Source organism: Phragmites australis, chromosome 14, assembly GCF_958298935.1.
Source record: "Phragmites australis chromosome 14, lpPhrAust1.1, whole genome shotgun sequence".
NCBI lineage: Eukaryota > Viridiplantae > Streptophyta > Magnoliopsida > Poales > Poaceae > Phragmites > Phragmites australis.
In genome coordinates this window covers 8,636,278-8,653,739 of record NC_084934.1, presented here as the reverse complement: position 1 = coordinate 8,653,739, position 17,462 = coordinate 8,636,278, and the positions used below count along the sequence as shown (strand labels likewise).

The window sequence follows — 17,462 nt, the reverse complement described above, 5'->3', positions numbered from 1 at the left end:
TAAAGTGGATGACCTCCTCCCTATTCCAAAACCGTTGTCCAACCTGGATGTCGCTATTCTGGTATCCTCAGTTAAACAAGGTGTTATACTCAACGATGGTACAATCTAGAAGCCCAGCACCATGAAAGTACTAAATCGCCGGCACCGAGTCATCGTTATTAGCAGTTTCTTCATCCCCGCTACCACCGGCTTCATCATCCATGCATCCTGCATCTACCTTAGAAGGGTCCACTCTAGATCCCTCTGTACCGGAACTGCCCTCCCCAACATGCTCTTCCTCCTCTTCATGCATCACATGCTGGCCTGATCCTTCCACGCTAGTCACCGCTTCACCTTGCACCAGTCGTGATACTATGTTTACGTACACCCCCATTTCAAAGTTCTCCTCAAATGCCTTGTATGAGTACAAAGCTCATGCGTTGTTCCTTCTCAACTCGAACAACGTATGGATAATGACCGAACTGTTTAGCACCAGCCGTGGCCGCACACCCTCTAGGACAACATTATAGGACTGTTGGTTTACACGCAAAAGGTTCATAACATGTGATTTCATGTCATCTAGATCAATAGGTAGCTCAACCGTACTCTCTATGTACTAGCAGTTCTGAGTTGATACGAGCCTCCCATGCAAAACAGTGGAACGTTCTTCATAATAAATATAGATAGTCATAGCGTATCTGCTAAACAAACGTAAATGTAAAAAGTAACTACTCAAATGTATGTATGATACACAACTAATTACACCCCATACATTAACCTAAGTGATTGAGCTAATTAATCGAATTAGTTCTATTAATTTGGCCAAATTCTGTTAATTTGGCCTACAGTGTCATATTTGGCACCTCATGTTACTCTACTTAACCTAAGTGAGTAAGCTAATTAATCATATTAATTCAATTAAACTAATTAATCATACAACTCAAATTACATTACGTAAATACGCTAATTTATCAAATTCATTACACCGACTAATCAAATTCATTAATAAAATTATGCAAATACTTTATGTACTCTAATTTACCAACTTAAGATCATTTAACAAATGTATTTGAACAGAATAAACAATCTACTTACTCTAATTTACATTTACTAATCTAAATATTAATTACATACATAATAAAAGTACTTACTATTATGGAAGGCAGCCCTCTCCTCGCGTTGCTGCTTGTCCTGGCTACTACTGCTCCTCGCTGCTCCGCTGCTACTAATCGCCGAACGCTACTACTCCTCCTCTCCTTGCACTACTACTCAGTGGCGGATCCAGGAATGGAGCGAGGGGGGTGCTAAGTTATGAGACTCGAAACCTCACTAGCTATAAACTCAATGATATCATAGGTAAAATGTGCAATCGATATGCAAAAAAATAATCAGGGTAGATAAGTACCAAATTAGGAAGATTTGGTCCACCAAAATGTCATGACATGTCTCTACGCCAGTTTGGCCACCATCTACATTGAAATTTTATAAAGTATTAGAGTAACTCACATAAACAAGATAACAATATGGATAGTAAATTCAGAAATAAAAACATACCACTCATTTCTTACGGGGCAAATTAATCTTTCGGTTTCCTATGGCTTGAAAACGCTCCAAGATGCTTTCATCTCCAATGGATGCAAAAATATCTCGCTCAATATAGCATATCATGCTATTGTTCATCAATTCATCACCCATTTTATTTCTCCGCTCAGTCTTAATGATCTTCATAGCAGAAAAGGCTCGTTCAACTGTGGCTGTTACCACAGGCAAAATCAATGCAAGTTCAATGAGGCGATACACCAATGAGTAACATGTATGTCTATCAATTTGAATCATCTTCACAGAAAGGCTTCCAATATCATTACAACTTGAGAAATCATCATCACCTCTAACATCAACCATGAATATGGCAAGTTGATCCCTTAGGACTAGACAATCATATTCAGAGAAGTCAGTAGCATATATTCTAGCGAGTTGAAGCAATTTGTCTTCCTCCAAATTGGCAAAAGAATTGTTCGGATCAAGGCAAGCAATGCATCTCAACAACTGAGTTGATCTTTCAGCAAAGCAGTTGTTTAACTCAGCAAGAATCTAATCAATCACAACAATAAAAATTCCATGGTGGAAATGATGGTAGTAACTCACCAATTTAGCACCACGATACCTTGAACAACCCCTAGTTGGTATTATATCTTCCATATTTGGCATGATTATGCTCCTTTTGAGACAAAAGCTCTTCACCTCATCAAAAAGCGGATCCCAAACATTTATCCACATGTCATTCATATTTTTTAACACAGACCCAATCAGTCCTATAGCACGAACAATATTCTGAATTTTCCTCTGCAAACATTGTGACAGCTCTTGAGTCTTCCCTAATACTCTTATCATAAGATGCAATATAAATACATATTCAAATGTCTCCATTTTTTCTATCAAACCGGCTGCTTGTGTTTTCTTTTCCCCATAATTAGCATCTTCACTAATATTCTCCAATACCTCCAATACCGAGACCCACATTAGTTGAAGACGAGCCAAAGTTTTATGATGTGTGCCCCCAATGTGTATCACTGGGCCTTGCAAGACTAGTTTCTTGGTTTTTTCCTCTTCCTGCAGAAATATCACCTCTCTCCAACTTATCCACAAGTTTTTCATGATGATCTTGGAGAAGTTGATCTCTCCTCTTACAAGAAGCACTGACAGTGTTGACAATCAAAGATGTGTAGTTAAAGAAATCAAAAACAGAACTGCAACACTTGGCAACAGAAACTACCACTAGTTGCAATTGATGGGAAAAACAATGGATGTAAAAAGCATATAGGTTTTGATCCAATACCTGTCTTTGCAACCCATGAAACTATCCTCTCATGTTGGAGGCTCCATCGTATCCTTGCCCTCGCAATCTAGAAATAGATAGACCATATTTTCCAAACATAGCATTCAATGCTACCTTTAGTAAAGCTGTTGTAGTATCGAAAACATGCTGAATGCCGAGGAATCTCTCAATCACGTGCCCTTGATCATTGACATACCTACATGACAAAAAGAAAAGCTTATTGAGAAATGATAACAGATAAATGACAATAATATCATATAGACAAATTAAATGCTGCCACATACCTTACAATCACTGCCATTTGCTCCTTTATTGATGCATCACGAGACTCATCAACACCGCAAAAAGAAGACGATCTTCCATATCAGTTTTAATTGCCTTACTTGTCTCCTCCGCACAAGCTCTAACCAAATCCTTTTGTATTTCTGGGAAAGTCATTTGATTATTCCCAGGAGCATTCTCACCGGTCACACTAGCAACATTGGGGTCTTTCTTTTTGTACCATTCAAGCATCTCCAAAAAATTCTCCCTATTGCTCGATTTTGCAGACTCATCATGCCCACGAAAAGCAAGAGCCTGCAAAAGGAGAAATCTTACAACTCCTAATATGATAGCCATGCGAGCTTTATATTGCTCCTCTTCCTTCGCTCCTTTCACATTCCACACATGAGCCACACTTTGTCTCAGATTTTTGAAAGCAACGGCGTTCCTCCTTGCATTAGTGTGATACCCATCAATTGATTGGACATGCTCCTTGAAAGAATCCAATCCATTCCTCCAATTATTAAACCCTACTTTGGTGAATGCATCATTACCAAAATCATTGGTTCTTGGTGGCTTAAAGAGGTAGCAATAAAAGCAATAAGCTGCATCTTTGTGCACACTGTACTCTAGCCAATCAAATTTTCCTAACCATGATTCAATAAAACCCCTCGTCTGGCTTTTTTCTTGGTTGCATGGAAAATTATGACCGAATGGTTTACACGGACCCATTTGCAAATATGCTCTCCTGGCATCATCTCTAATGTCTGGATGGAACTAATGAATCGGCTTCCGAAGCCCTGGATCAGCAACTATCTCATCCATGCAACTAGTGGTAGTTTCTGTTGCCAAGTGTTGCAGTTCTGTTTTTGATTTCTTTAACTACACATCTTTGATTGTCAACACTGTCAGTGCTTCTTGTAAGAGGAGAGATCAACTTCTCCAAGATCATCATGAAAAACTTGTGGATAAGTTGGAGAGAGGTGATATTTTTGCAGGAAGAGGAAAAAACCAAGAAACTAGTCTTGCAAGGCCCAGTGATACACGTTGGGGCACACATCATAAAACTTTGGCTCATCAACTAATGTGGGTCTCGGTATTGGAGGCATTGGAGAATATTAGTGAAGATGCTAATGATGGGGAAAAGAAAACACAAGCAGCCAGTTTGATAGAAAAAAATGTAGACATTTGAATATGTATTTATATTGTATCTTGTGATAAGAGTATTATGGAAGACTCAAGAGCTGTCATAATGTCTGCAGAGGAAAAATCATAATATTGTTCGTGCTATAGGACTGATTGGGTCTGTGTTAAAGAATATGAATGACATGAGGATAAATGGTTGGGATCCGCTTTTTGACGAGGTGAAGAGCTTTTGTCTCAAAAGGAACATAATCATGCCAAATATGGAAGATACAATACCAAATAGGGGTTGTTCAAGGTATCGTGGTGCTAAATTGGTGAGTTACTACCATCATTTCCACCATGGAATTTTCATTGTTGTGATTGATCAAATTCTTGCTGAGTTAAACGACCGCTTTGCTGAAAGATCGACTTAGTTGTTGAGATGCATTGCTTGCCTTGATTCGAACAATTCTTTTGCCAATTTTGAGGAAGACAAATTGATTGAACTCGCTGGAATATATGCTGCTGACTTCTCTGAATATGATTGTCTAGTCCTAAGGGATCAACTAGCCATATTCATTGTTGATGTTAGAGGTGATGATGATTTCTCAAGTTGTAATGATCTTGGAAGCCTTGCTGTGAAGATGATTCAAATTGATAGACATACATGTTACCCATTGGTGTATCGCCTCATTGAACTTGCATTGATTTTGCCTGTGGCAACAGCCATAGTTGAACAAGCCTTTTTTGCTATGAAGATCATTAAGACTGAGCAGAGAAACAAAATGGGTGATGAATGGATGAACAATAGCATGATATGCTATATTGAGCGAGATATTTTTGCATCCATTGAAGATGAAAGCATCTTGGAGCATTTTCAAGCCATAGGAAACCGAAAGATTAATTTCCCTCGTAAGAAATGAGTGTTATGTTTTATTTCTGAATTTACCATCCATATTGTTATCTTGTTTATGTGAGTTACTCTGATACTTTATAAAATTTCAATGTAGATGGTGGCCAAACTGGCGTAGAGATATGTCATGACATTTGGTGGACCAAATCTTCCTAATTTGGTATTTACCTACCCTGATTACTTTTTTGCATATCGATTGCACATTTTACTTATGATATCATTGAGTTTATAGCTAGTGAGATTTCTAGTCTCATAACTTAGCACCCCCCCCTCGCTCCATTCCTGGATCCGCCACTGGTTGTGCTAGGATCCGACGAGGTGAGGACCGAGGAGCAAAGCAGTTAAGCAGCAGCAGACCAGGATGCGGGAGGCACCGGAGGGTGGAGACCTGGGCGCCTAGTGGCTGGCCTGACCACACGATCGAAGGAGACGAGGCCGGGTGGCGGACTAGCGGGCGTGGGCGGGTTCTTTGGTGGACGGCGCGCGCTCGGCAATGGGGAGCGAATCGGAGAGGCGGGAGGTCCCCGGGGGCACAGGGTGATAAGCGTAGCCGGTAGCCGTGCATGAGGCGACCGATGCCGCGGCTGTCGCTGTGGGCGGGCGAGCCCCGCGAGGGCTTTCCCTTCGCACACAGGGGAGGAGACGAGGCAGCCGGTGGGAGAAGTGACGGTGGCCGGTGTGCGATGGACCTGTCTAGGGCTGCTCACCTGCTTGGCTTCGCTCGACCATTGGGATCGACGCAAACACAACGAGCAATGCGGAATGAGTTCTAGGCGGACAGAAGTAGCCACGGAAGGGGTGCTGGGCCTCTTCAATTGGATCAACTTCAATTCTCTGGCTGGGCCTTGGAACTACAGTGGTGCTTGATGTACTTTGGGCCGAGGGGTGCTGCAGCCCCCTCAGCACGGGCTGTAAGTCCATCTCTGCTACTACTCCTTGCTGCACTGCTGCTAATCATCGAACACTGCTGCCCTTTTATAGCTTGCATGCAAACGAGACCAAACGAGCCTGCTAGCCAAAAGCAAAAGCGCTTGCCTGCAACAAAAGCAACAGCAAGACACGCCGAAAGCAAAAGCAAAAGGCATATTCAGCCAGCCGAAAGCAAAAGCAATGAAAGTGACTGTGACGTGACCGCACAGGAAAAAGGCATATTCGGCACACCTTGTGCCGAATACGGTTCATATTCGGCACACGGTGTACCGAATATGGGTTACAATGCCATATTCGGCACACCGTGTACCGAATATGGCTTTTTCAGTATGTCTACCGGTGTGCCGAATACGGATGCTAAATTAGTAAATATGACTATATATTGTCTATTTTAGCAAATACGTTCGTGTTGTCTATTTTGGATTTTTGCCAAAAGAAAAGCAGAGGAATGAGGAGAAGGGCAGTGACGGAGGCCAAGGACTCCCAGCCCGCACGCGCCCTCATAGACACGGAGGGACCCGAATCCGGGCAAGTGCCTAGTAGCCTCGCTTCCGATTCAAGGTAGCTCTTCTTTCACTGTGATATTTCGTTTTGTCAGGATTCAGAAATCAGGAGAGATTGCCGGGGCAATTGATTGACTGGTGGGTTATTGGTTCGCTACTATCTGCAGGGGAGGGGGGAAAAGGTTGGGACCGAGATTTTTCTAGCCGGCATGGTGCCCTCCGACAGGGGAAGCAGCGCCACCGCCATCAGCACGCTTGCCGCCGACAATGATCCATGGGTAAGAGAGTTCTCGGAGAGGGGCTGCAGTTTTCTTTTGATTGGAAGGGAGGCTCTAAATTCCATTCCGTTTCAGTACGTGTTGGTTCAGCATCAAATGTGCTTGGTTAAGTGGTTAGGCTACAAAAATGTGTTATTCAGTGTTGGATTTCAGTGGATATTCAGTGTTGGATTTGTTCAGTGGTTAGGCTACACTAAAAATGTGTTATTCATTGCAAGTGTTTGAGTGAAAATGAATATATGAGCCAGTTAAACTTGCTGAATGAATACACTGCATTTTTTTCACCGTTAGGATAAAAAGGACATATCGCTGTTGGTTGTGCACCTTCTCCTAGCACAAAGCAGCTTAGGAGGCTCATAATTTAGCGAAATTTGCTTGTTCTCTTGGAGCCAAGCGGAAAATGTGGTATGTATTCCCTCATGTGTTTCTGGATGTTCACTCTAACTTAAAACTTGGATGACTAAAATCCCTACCTTCCTCCAAACACTAAGAGGCGGCAGCGCAAGTTGCACCATGCGAGTAGCTCAAGGTGTGTTTAGTTCTCTGAATGGAGTTTTGTAGAGTTATATTGTACAGTCTGATTGAGCCAAAATAAGCTGAGCGGAGTCATATTTGTTGTAAATAAGAATATTTAGTTTGTTGTATGTGTATAGGCAGGCTGAACCGAGTTTGTGTTTGGTTGATCGAATTTTAGGTCGTACGAGCGGATGCAATAGTTGAAATTGGGATTGGTTGCTCGTCTGAAGATTTTATAACACTGATAAATGGGGCCCGTCTGTATGAGCAGATGCATTAGCCTGCATCTGTCAGATCAAACTGCGGAGTGAAACTCGAATCTTGGACCAAACTGAAGGTGTATATTTGCATCCACCAAATCAAGCTGCAACAGTATATACGGGCAACCAAATACATTTTTCCCTGAGATTATACTTATCCATCAGATAAAGCTGGAGCAAATTCAGCAACCAAACGTACCCTAAATGAAGGGTGAATCAAGTGTGTGTTTTGATCGGATGTATTTTCTTGTGAAAATTTAAATTTTAGTTCTAATTTGAATTGGATATAAAGGGTTCATATCCAAATTCGTCCTGCCCAATCCTGCCACAGGGTCGTCGAAGCAAAGTTATAGTCATGAACTCCGAGAAGCTGATCCTCCGGTCAAGGTCGTCAAAGGCGTAGATCATCCTCTCTCAGTCCTCGTAGCGCGTCCCCCTCCGCGAACCCGAGCATTCTCATGACGCACCAAAGTTCCGCCGCGCAGATGAACCAGTCCTCGCCGCGGTCCTCCAGCTCCCCCTCGCTCGCGCTTCCGCCGCCCGCCAGCTCGCGGGCGACCTCGGCTGCGCCGCAAGCCCGGTACTCCGACGACTGATCCGTCGTGCCGTTGCCACTAACGCTGCTTCTCTGGCACCTCCACATGGGGAGGAGGCACAGCCGCGCGGTGACGGCAGCAGCGTCGCCGCACGTCAACACCACCGGCTCACCGGGTTGTTGCCGCAAAGCCGGCGGACGGTGTCGTCGCGCGCCAGGAACTCCGCGGCCTCGCGCGCGAGCCCGGTGATCTTCCCGCCGACGGAGACGGCGTCGGCAATCAGCGGGCGCAGAAGCAGCATCAGGAGAGACGACGCTAACGGGAAGACGACGTCGCAATTCATCATCTTTTCCAACACATTCAGGCCCCGTTTGAAATCTTGGAATTCCACAAGATTGTTGTGGGAATATCCTACAAATTACGCGAAACTCCTGCGTTCCAAATGGTGCCTAAATATACGAATGTTTCAAATGGAACAAATCGGAGACGGTAACTGTGAAGATGCTTCCATCGTTCCGGAAAAACTCAGGTTGGATGTCTTTGATACTGCTCTTTCTTGTTCTTTTGCGGACAAGACTTCAATAAAGAGTTGTTTTCGAAGCTCCAGGAAATTTCTCGTGCATGTATAGGATTAATTGAACTGAGGAAGTGAAAAATATTTATATTATGTGGCCTGGGTAGGCACAGAACCACCGTGTGATGCACCCGATAAGCAACTGTTTCAAGCTTGCACTGTAATTAGGCTGGGTGATGGTAGAAGAGCCAAATTTTGGCACTCCAATTGGAATTGTGGCTCAACGGAGAGACGCCCATGGACATGGCTCCAGGCTTGTTCGCTTTGGCATGGCGCGAAAACAACACGGTGCACGATGACTTGATCAACCACAGGTGGACAAGAGGACTCATGGGGATGACTACAGCCGACCAGATCGCGCGATTCATTTTGCTCTGAGCTGGGGTCTCATTGAGAATGTGCAGCTGGTCTGCCGCCAGGACGGAACAACATGGAAGTGGACTGAAAATGGAATATGCACGACGAAATTAGCATATTTGATCCAATTTCAGGGGTCATTCAATAGGTATGACGCACAGGCAATCTGGCGCGCCCCGCACGCAGAAGGGAAGCACAAATTTTTGGCATGGCTGGCGGTACAGAGCAAAATTCTCACCGCCGACAAGCTGTTGCCACGGAATTGGCCATGGAGCCCAACCTGTCTGGCGTGCGATCAAATGCCTGAAACTGCTGTACACTTATGCCTTCAGTGCTGTTTCGCCAAGGAAGTATGGGAGAAGGTGAGAAGCTGGACCAATAATGCCATACAGCTGACAGGGGATGGATGCATGTCCATGCAAATGTGGTGGACACAATCAGCACAAGCACAGGAATTCGATCTACACGAGAGAACGGTCGCTGCAATTTTGATGTATACCAGCTGGAACTTGTGGAACGAACGGAGCAGGCGCATACTTCAGCAAGCTTCATTGCAGCCGCTGCAGGTTTTCAACCTCATCAAGGAGGAGATAGCTAGATCTCAGAGGGATGGCGTGCGGTACGCCAGATACCATTTAGTTTTTTTTATGACTAGCTAAGCGTTCATGTGTTACAATAAAAACACAAATATTAGACACAATAATATAATCATAAATTTAAAGTACGAAAATATAGATACGTCAGAGAAACACCATCAAACAAATACGTCAGAAGCATACCTTAATTTGATTTCAGATGAGATTCAAAAAATTAGAAGAAGATTATCCACTAATTTCTCTCTTAATTTTTTCATTTATTTTCATCAGTAAAATAGATCTCATATATAGCCGTTAAGAGGTGAGGCTATCTCCGTTAAAAGACGAGGAGGATAAAGAAATAGGATGGATGGTAAAAGTATATAAATTATTCAAATTTTAAGAATTTTTATTAGATGAAAAGAGAGTAAAATGAAGAGATGACATAAAAATCAAACTCGTATTTTATATAGTAGAGATTATTTCTAATCTCCTTCCTTAGGTTGGTCTACTGTGAATTTAATATCTTGTTCACAGGGAAAAAAAAAAGATCTGCTCTATGATAAACCTGGTCTTCTGTGACTTTATTTGGATTTAATCCTACAATCTCTGGGTTGCTAAGATTTAAGGATAATAACACTAGATAACCAAGTATAGAATAAAAAGACGATCAGATTTTGGAAAGATGCAGCCACCTGCTACAAACACAACCGTACATAGTGCACGTTTGTAACATCTCCAGCTTTACTTTTGACTTCTTCCAGCTATATGGTCGACCATATGAAAAAGAAAAATATGGGATTACTAATGGTACTAATATCGATATGCAAAATCCTGTACAGGCCTAGCAATTACACATGGTGTCTGCGATCATTAAGTCTGACTGGTTGGTCTTAACCGGAGCAGATAATAGCTATAGTGCAACTACAAAAGAGCATAAGCGCATAACATACATTCTACCTCCTCAGAGGACGCCAAAAGCTAGTTATTCCAAGAAAACCTAGTTTTACATTGAAAGTATATAGTTCACGAACATCCTAAATTTTAAGAGGTTGAGTACCTATATAGTGAAAGTATATATATTCAACATTAAAGTGTGATTTTCCTATCTTAAGTTAGTTGTGCACCGACCATCAACATTGAAGAGCGGGAAAGAATTCGAAGATCAGCAAAAAAAAAAAAAGTCTACTTTTCTTAAGGAAAAACTGTACTAATGTAAAATTAGGGGGGGGGGGGGGGCATCGACGTACTAATGCTGGCATGCATTGCAATTACACATGGCGTCTACAATTATTAAAATACCGTTGGTTGGTCATAATAGGAGCAGACAACCAATAGCGCACGACAAAGAGCATAACATACATTCTCCCTTCGCAGAACATGCCTAAAAACTAGTTAATCTAAGAAACCTAATAAACACCCCCTTCTGCATTCTAGCACGAGGAGGGGCAGACTTATTCGACGGTGCATGGAGACCTAGGAAACCTCTGCTGCTTCATACATGCCACAACGACCTGCTGTTTCTGCTGGTAGAGACAATTCAGTTCATCAGAAACGGAACTCTGAGAAACATTTGACAGCATTTGGTGAGCTGAATTTAGTGTTGATCAGCAGAGATCTACAGGTGTGTGAAAGAAAAAGAGATGCAGCTCTTGTTGTGTTATTCCTTAATGCAATTAAATAAAAAGCACGTAAGGAAAATAAGTTGGAAAATAAGTATGATGTGACAAGGGCAGAAATTTAAGAAAGGTCATGAAGATATTCCATGAGTATAAAACAACACTATATCACATCTGGAGCTTTTGGTAATATTTATGATGCTAGAAAACTGGTAGAAGTACTCTGGTCAAAACAACTGGATTCTATTCTTATTCTCGTCCCTCCATCGGTTTCCAGTAAACAGCCAGTAAAGCAGTCCATTTCTCTTCAAAATTGATTTTCTACATATTTGCTTCGGATTTTCTACAACCTTACCTCCAAATTACATATCTCATTAAGTATCCCCAAACCATTGCCAAAAAAACCCAAAACAACTTGTGTTAAATAGCTAAATTTGCGGGAGATAATAAACCTGGTCCTTCGGATGTTCCAACTCCTAGAGTTTACCAAATTGGACACTTGTATCAGCCCAAGAATACAATCATACACAGGCCAATCACATTTCCAAAGTAAACACATAGGGAACATAAAGATGCAGCCTTTAACTCCCACGTCTTGTGAGTTTCAATTTCCTAGAAGAGAGTAAAGAAGAACCATCTAGCACCAAATTTCATTTTCCCTAAAGGCACAAAAATATTATCTCCCAACTGGAATGTATAATCTATCAATATGTCATAAGCATCATACACACCTGTCAATAAAGTGTCACACTTATACTAACGCATGAACTCCGAAGTCAAAAGGTTTGCAAGACATCAGGCCATAGCATTTTTGGAGAAGTAATGTTCAGGAAGGAACTAAAAATCACTAACCTTGTAATAGCAAATTATGATCAAATCCTTCTCTTACGGGGTTGGTTGTTTAGCCAAAGGAACCTCTGCACTTCTGGGACCAACATAAGCAGTTTTTAGACTTCCGACAACCAGAATTGGTTCCCAGTTGAATATTACCTTGACTCTGACCATAATCATATGTAAGCTCTGTCATAGGAGGAATATGCTTAATTGCAAAGAATGCAATATGTGGATATCCCTCATCACCATGATCATACAAAACTGGTTGCCAAAAAACATTAGGCAAGCAGCTGTGGTTCATAAAGCGAGCCACGTTGCCGGTTCGTTTGGCACTAATAATGATTGGCAGTTGCTTGGGTGTCTCATTTGAGTCAGAAAGACTAGGTTCACCCAGTAATTCTGGTGCATAGTTCCATCTTAAATTCTGCTCGGAAGGAGGGGTCTCAAAGATGTAATCATCTTCTCCATTCACACTATTTTTGTCAATGATTTCACCTGCATATTCACAGATAAATGTGCCTGCTCGAATTGGATCCCAACTACGAAGGCCCCAACCACGATCTCCCGTCTTGAACACTTCAAAATGGATCTGGGTACCTTTCTGTACAACTCGGTTCCGGCAATTATGTGAACAAGTGCAGGAATCATTACACTCATATAACATAGGCATGCGGCTAACTAATATACCTGAAGCACTGTAAGGCAGGTCACCAGCATTTCGATGTGTACAAGAGCAGTTGTTATCACCAGGGAGGCATACACTTGTGCATTTGCAGCCTTGCATCTTTCTCATTGAGCTCAGAGAATTCCAATAGTTCAATTTAGTGGTATAGGTGAAGTGGCTAGGACCCTTCTCATCATCAACCTCATTTACAAGGCAAACAGGCTTGCTTTCGACACCATCTGATATGTCGCGCACTATAACATGGTCCCTAGATGATGGATTTTCCCTCCATTTTTCAGTCTTCTTCCACACTGCAATGCCATCAGGCTGGCCAGGTTCCCTGAGCAACTTGTGTTTGAACACATTGAAACCAGATTTCGCTTTCTCCACCCAAGCTTCTTTGATCTTGTAAAGGCCATCATATATGTATATCTTGCCAGTTGGACAAGTCAAATCTCTTACGCTACGAATGACTCTGATTGGATTACCTCTATGCAAACTCCTCTCCAGTGCAAGATTACCCCTCTCAAGCTTTTGGTCATCCTTACCAGACATGCCCTGTCCTGTGTAAACTAGAACATCTGGATCATCTTCGGTATTATCATACACGCCAGCTGACACAATACTGATAGCCACAGGATCCTCCTCATTACCAAACTTTGCAGGCATGTAATCAATCCCAGCCATGCTCTGACTATTCAGCCCGACTAGGCACATCTCAATTCTGAAGTAGAACATGTCACCAACCTCAACACCGGGAACCTCTCCAATCCTCTTGTTCTTATTGACACGAAGTTCAGCATTAATCATGATACTCCCAGCCTTCAAGTTATGCTGCTGCTTTGCAGCTTGCTTCACCTCATCCAGCTGCATGAGCCTCCGCCGCAGTGCATCAAACATCATGAGTACATTATCTGCAGACTCCCTAGGATCATCTGAAGACAAAGATGGAAGCTGCAACAGATTGGTGTCAATTTTCCTAGGTCGTCCACGTTTTGTTGCGTCAGCAGTGTCATCATCTATTGAAAAACCTGAATGACTTGGCAGAGTCACTGAACCATCGGGCACGCGCCTTGGACGTCCCCTCTTCCTCTTACCACTTTCAGGTGAGGTGGCTGCAGAAGGTGTCTGGAAAGTGGGGTCACTATCTTTTGAGTGAATTGGAGGAGTTGAAGTATTTGAACTATCCTGCACACGTTTGGGCCGTCCCCTTTTCCTCATACCAGATTCATGTACAGTGGGTGCAGGAAGTGTCTGAAGAACAGGTGTGCTATCCGCTTGAGAAGCTGAAGGAGTTGACAGGACAGGAACATCTTGCAGACGCTTGGGCCGTCCCCTCTTCCTCTTGCCAGATTCCTGTGAGGTGGCTGAAGAAGGCGTCAGGAAAACAACATTGTTACCTTCTTGAGGAGCTGAAGGAACCAAAGGAACTGGAGGAACCGGAGGAACTGGAGGAACTGAAGGAGCCAAAGGAACAGTAGTATCTGGCACACCCTTGGGCCTTCCCCTTTTCCTCTTACCAGATTCCTGTGTGGCAGCTGATGGAGGAGTTTGCAAGGAAGAAGTGACCAAACTGTTGGTTGCAGTACCATTAGCATGAACAGCTCCATTCATATTAACAGTAGGCTGTCTCTGGTTGGGGTCTGCAGGAGCAGCCGGTGCTGCAAACATCGGTGGAATACCAGCAGGCATCCCCAATTCAGTGCCTCCAGCATACGGTCCAAATGGGGTCACACAGACAAATGAAGGCGAGTTTTGAGGGGTGAATGTGTGGAGCCCTAGTGGTGCAGGGAACATGGGAGTCAGTGTCCGCAAGGGTTTGGCGTCAACAACCGCTGTATCATTCAATAGAACTGAAGCTGTCTGCTGAGCCATTGTAAGGCACCAATTGATCTTTTATCAAATCAAGTTTTGTATCACTATATCTTTTGTACCTTCCTCTACACTTGTTTACAGCTCATACTTCAGAGAAAGCTGGAAAAGGGGAAAAAGATCCTTCAGTGTCCTGGTATAGAAATGAACAAGAACGTTAACATATGATTGCTTATTATTTAATGCATCATTTTCTGGCATATTTTATAGGAATTTTTTTGTTTTTGCCATTAGCAAACACCCTAGTTTTGCTTTTGCCATCGTGTTTTATCAACTTTTGTTTTTGCCAACGGTTTTGCGATTTGATGTTCGTTTTTGCCACTTTCAGCTGTTTTTCCAATGGCAAAAACGAAAAACAAATTGCAAACTGATGGCAAAAATGAACAACAAATTGTAAAACCAATGGCAAAAACAAATTGCAAAACCAATGGCAAAAACAAAAAGTGGTAAAACACGATGGCAGAAGCGAAACTAGGATCCTGCTAATGGCAAAAACAAAATTATCCCTGTTTTATATTACTGTCCGAGAAGAAACATCAGATTAGTATATACTAAAGTTTTACCGTTTATTACAGGTTTCTAGCTTACTAAGTAGGAAACAAGAGATAATCAACACCAATAGCATAAGCAAGTGAAAGATGCAATTTTCAATTACAAGTGTCCCCAACTTAAAATCACAATACAAAATATATTAAATCATCTACAGCAATGAGTACATAAAAGTCGCAAGCATGTAGGAGCAGACCAGACTAAAAGTGTTGCTGTGGACACCATGTAACTAAGTAATTACACATTCCAGTATTTTGACTCAGTCAATTGATCTATTTGGAAGTATTGCGGTTGTATACAAGAAACTGACACAAGTATAATATCATCAGAAATAATTTCATATTGTTCATTTATATTTCTTTCCTAATTTATAACAATAAAAATACCGTCTGTTAGCTGAGAAAACTACTTACTCACATAATATTCAAATAAGTTTTGCGAGGACCGGCATAGAAGTTAACAGTGATGTTGAAAAAAGAATAACATATTGTGATCGGTAGCAATACAAAAAATGACTGAAAGAAAATAAACAAGTTAAAAAATGCTTAGTAATAGCCACGCGGGGGGGGGGGGGGCAGCTAGTTCGTTGCTAATTTACCATAAGGTGTTCTTAGGTAATCATTTTTTTTTGTCGTGCAAGGCGTTCCACGATACTCTGCAGCACTGTTCACATACTGATGGGCCTAGTGGAAACATTGTCTCCACTTACAAAAAATTGATATCTTTTCTGAGATTGGAATGGACGGGTGGTTATGAATTGGGACGTTGCAGCCCACAGATTCTATCCTAATAATGTTAGACGACTAAATAAGATATATAATTATTTCATAAAGTAACTTCAGGAGCACCCCTGCAAGTTAGTGCAATTTACTCAAAAGATTTCCTGTAGCACTACCGGCTAAAAGTTTCCTACTTTCCGCATACCCCTAATAATGTTGCATTTTGTTCAAAATTTCACGCTACATATCGAAACAAAGCTAAAAGGTATTGGTCACTTCCAAGGGCATTTTGCACCGTTATATCTAGCAGTTTTCGAGCCAACGCTGACTCACGGGTTTCACGTAAGGTTAGCTGTCTGATGCTAGTCAAAGGGTACCTAAATTCTCACAAGGTCTGACCAATCTGTGCGGGTCCATATGACCTAGTCAACACACATTGCCAGAATGACTTTGAATCTTGACCAACTGGTGCTTGAGTCTTACAAGTTACAGTAAAGATTCAGAGATGAAAATAGATATCCCGCGTTCGAGTTGCAATTTCTTGCCCTTATGGGAGCTAAAATCTGGTACTGCAGAAATGTGGGGTTCAGTTAAACCCCGATAATTTCTGTAAATTAAACTAATTGCTATCGGTACCCCGCACCCGCTCCACACCATATGCAAATCCGCGAGAGACTGGACGGAGAGATTCGAATACACTCCTAGTAAGAAAGATCTGGATTCGATTTCTCACAGAAAAGGAAAAAAATCTTGCATAACAGAACGAGCGATCCATCCAAACGCGCTAGGTTAAGGACGCTTACCAAAAGAAAAGATACCAGCCAAATCCGCGCGGATCTCCCCTCGCGCCAGTCCAGTAAAGGGGAACGAGTAGGAGGACGGCGACGACGACGACTACAGGCGAAGGATTCCTGCGAGGTTGGCGGTGTGGTTCGCTTCGGTGGAAGAGGGCACGGAGGAAGGCCGGCGTGGTCGGCGGCCGACAGCAGGGGAAGGGAGCAGAGGTTCGATTAGCTAGGTCTGCAGGGGTGAGAAGGGGTATTTTCGGTAAACCAAGAATAGCATGAATACCATCGTAGCGGTTAGAAACAAGTATGCAACGGAAAGTAGATTCGTCTTGGTTTCTTCAAAGATTTGATTTTATTTTTTATATATTTCTGACATTATATATATATATATATATATGATAGAGCTCCTTATTGTAAATATAGATTAATAAAAAATATAAGTTTTTTCTCTATATTGTGTCTCTATTGTATAATTGTTCTCTCGTGAAATCGCTGGACTACACCTGGAGCCAAAAGTTTCTCTATATATTATTAGCATGAAGCTTTGCTGGAGACAAGCTAGGACATCGTTTCGTCTCGCTCGCGAAGATAGAAAGGTATGATCAATTCGGTACGTATACTCGTTACTACTGTTTATTTTGCGTAAAAAAATAGATCTGAATCGCATGTACAGTAGCGAGTCCATATGAATATCATCGCAGTATCACATCTCGCATGAACAGTAGGACTTATGGATGAACAGTAGTAAAATTGCATGAACTCCACGAATCCGAT

General features: G+C 42.3%; 2 protein-coding genes across 5 annotated transcripts; both read right to left on the bottom strand.

Moving 5' to 3' along the window:
• Positions 1–7,992: 7,992 nt before the first annotated feature.
• Positions 7,993–8,483, bottom strand: LOC133890216 (uncharacterized). The gene is made up of 2 exons (XM_062330666.1): positions 8,310–8,483; positions 7,993–8,229 (listed from the first exon to the last, which is right to left on the bottom strand). The coding sequence occupies exons 1-2, from the start codon at positions 8,481–8,483 to the stop codon at positions 7,993–7,995; spliced, it is 411 nt and encodes a 136-aa protein (XP_062186650.1).
• Positions 8,484–10,890: 2,407 nt separating this feature from the next.
• LOC133890481 (histone-lysine N-methyltransferase, H3 lysine-9 specific SUVH3-like) lies at positions 10,891–16,967 on the bottom strand. Of its 4 annotated transcripts, none has more exons than XM_062330861.1 (3): positions 16,704–16,967; positions 12,115–14,765; positions 10,891–11,166 (listed from the first exon to the last, which is right to left on the bottom strand). In XM_062330861.1, the coding sequence occupies exon 2, from the start codon at positions 14,633–14,635 to the stop codon at positions 12,164–12,166; it is 2,472 nt and encodes an 823-aa protein (XP_062186845.1). In that variant the 5' UTR covers positions 14,636–14,765; positions 16,704–16,967; the 3' UTR covers positions 10,891–11,166; positions 12,115–12,163. The 4 variants fall into 4 exon arrangements, with proteins under 4 accessions (XP_062186845.1, XP_062186847.1, XP_062186846.1 ...); XM_062330863.1 differs by having other exon boundaries at positions 10,891–11,261; positions 12,115–14,734; XM_062330862.1 differs by having other exon boundaries at positions 10,891–11,169; positions 12,115–14,734.
• Between the last annotated feature and the right edge of the window lie 495 nt (positions 16,968–17,462).